General features: G+C 37.2%; 1 protein-coding gene across 1 annotated transcript; it reads left to right on the top strand.

Moving 5' to 3' along the window:
* Positions 1 to 3: 3 nt before the first annotated feature.
* LOC112095284 (protein CNGC15b-like) lies at positions 4 to 2,030 on the top strand (the record flags this gene model as incomplete). The annotated part of the gene is made up of 5 exons (XM_024176973.1): positions 4 to 363; positions 449 to 661; positions 841 to 1,133; positions 1,569 to 1,680; positions 1,776 to 2,030. Coding segments are annotated over 5 exons (1,233 nt in total), but the record flags the coding sequence as incomplete, so codon positions are not given.
* Between the last annotated feature and the right edge of the window lie 306 nt (positions 2,031 to 2,336).

Here is a 2,336-nt window from a genome sequence, read left to right on the forward strand (position 1 = left end):
AGGGTGAAGAGAAAGATACTCGATCCTCGAGGCCCTGCCATCCGCCGGTGGAACAAGATTTTCTTATTTACATGCTTGGTTTCCCTGTTTGTGGACCCTCTCTTCTTTTACTTGCCGTTGGTCCGCAAGGAAGTGTGCATTGATATCGGGATTCGCCTCGAAGTAGCCCTCACTATTGTTAGATCAGTAGCAGACATCTTTTACATTATTCACATTTTCATTAGGTTCCGTACAGCTTATATTGCTCCTTCCTCTCGTGTGTTTGGGAGAGGAGAGCTTGTTATCGACACTAAAAAGATTGCAAGGAGGTATTTGCGCCAAAACTTCTGGATTGAATTATTTGCTGCTCTGCCTCTTCCTCAGGTAGTTTGTAATCTTCTTCTTGTGATGTCATTATCTTTGACATATTTCGTTATACTAAAATATGAAATTTTGGTCTTTGTTTTAGGTGCTGATTTGGATGATTATCCCGAATCTCAGCGGCTCAACCATGACGAACACGAAAAACGTTCTCCGCTTCATCTTGATCTTTCAGTATGTTCCGAGGCTGTTTCTAATATTTCCCTTGTCATCACAAATTGTCAAGGCCACTGGTGTTGTCACAGAAACAGCATGGGCTGGGGCTGCCTATAATCTCATCCTCTACATGCTGGCAAGCCATGTTAGTCAAACTTTTCTGCTTTTCCCCCGCTTTTTCTTGCTTTTCTTTCTCAGTGAAAACTTATTCGTGTGAGAAAATAATAACCCATTTTGATCTATTTATGAGAGAAATATTATAGTTCATAAAAGCAACTTAGACTAAAATTAGACTCATTTATTTTTTCCTTTTAATTGAAAAAGGTTTTGGGAGCTTGCTGGTACCTACTGTCAATAGAAAGACAAGAGGCATGTTGGAGAAGTGCTTGTGACTTGGAAAAACCATTTTGTGAATATGGATACTTTGATTGCCACAAAATTAAAGGCCTTAATAGGCAGACTTGGTTCCCAACTACCAATGCCACAACCTTATGCAATCCAAGAAATAGCTTTTATCAATTTGGCATATATGGTGATGCAGTCACATACGATGTAACAAACGCAACTTTCTTCAACAAATACTTTTACTGTCTTTGGTGGGGCCTCAGAAATCTGAGGTATATATATTTTTCCTTCATTATTGCATAGGCCAATCAATCTCATCTGCGCCCTGAATTTTGAGATCATCGTCACTTTGTCTCATGTGCTTTAAAAACTCTCACTTTGCTCTTTAAATTTTGAATCAGTTTAACTTAACCTCTTCTATTAGAATTTTTGTTGACAACAAATGGAAAAAAAAGACAAGATTACCGCAATTCCCTCTTTAACGAAAGTTCTAACAGAGCGGGTTAAGTGAGAGTGTGAGACTAATTCAAAGATTAATAGGCAAAATGAAAAATTTTAAAGTTTAGGGCCTTAGGCAGCAAACTGAGAATGGACCCTAAAATTCAGGGCACACGTGAGAATAATCCTTATTGCATATGAAGATTTGTTAGAGCTTTATTAGAATAATCATTAATAATCTGCCATCACTCTAATAATAATTTGTGCAGTTCCTTGGGACAAAATCTTTCAACAAGCACATTCGTTGGAGAAATCACTTTTGCAATAATCATAGCAACTGTGGGGCTAGTCCTCTTTGCATTGCTCATTGGCAATATGCAAGTAAGTCCTTTGATGACCACATTGCCCTTCCTAACCGTGCATCAATTGAAGTTACAATATTAACTCTGAATTCTAATCACAAATTTTGATGGCAGACATATCTTCAATCGACAACCGTTCGATTAGAAGAATGGAGGATCAAAAGAACCGATACCGAGCAATGGATGCATCACAGGCAACTACCTCAAGAACTAAGACAATCAGTGCGAAAGTATGATCAGTACAAGTGGGTGGCTACTAGAGGAGTAGATGAAGAGACACTTCTCAAAGGTTTACCTATGGATCTCCGCAGAGATATCAAGCGCCATCTTTGTCTTGACCTTGTTAGACGAGTAAGTTTTTTTCAGTAATTTTGACCTTCACATATAATCTATATGATGTGCTCTTTTTTAATTATTTAGGCATTTTTCACATGGTAATCCATCTTTTGTAGTACTCACCACTTGCCGAATGAAGATTTATAGTATTTAATCCATATTTTGCACCAATCTCATAGACAAACGTTGCTCTAATGAGCGATTTTCACTCCAGTGATAGTCACAAACTGTAACATAACTACAAAATAGTATGAGATACATGATACGTAGCATTGTATTAAATAAAAAATAGTATAGATCAAATAATCGCTAAGAATACAAACCTTTTTTTTTTTTTTT

Source organism: Morus notabilis, unplaced genomic scaffold, assembly GCF_000414095.1.
Source record: "Morus notabilis unplaced genomic scaffold, ASM41409v2 C11461529, whole genome shotgun sequence".
Lineage (NCBI taxonomy): Eukaryota > Viridiplantae > Streptophyta > Magnoliopsida > Rosales > Moraceae > Morus > Morus notabilis.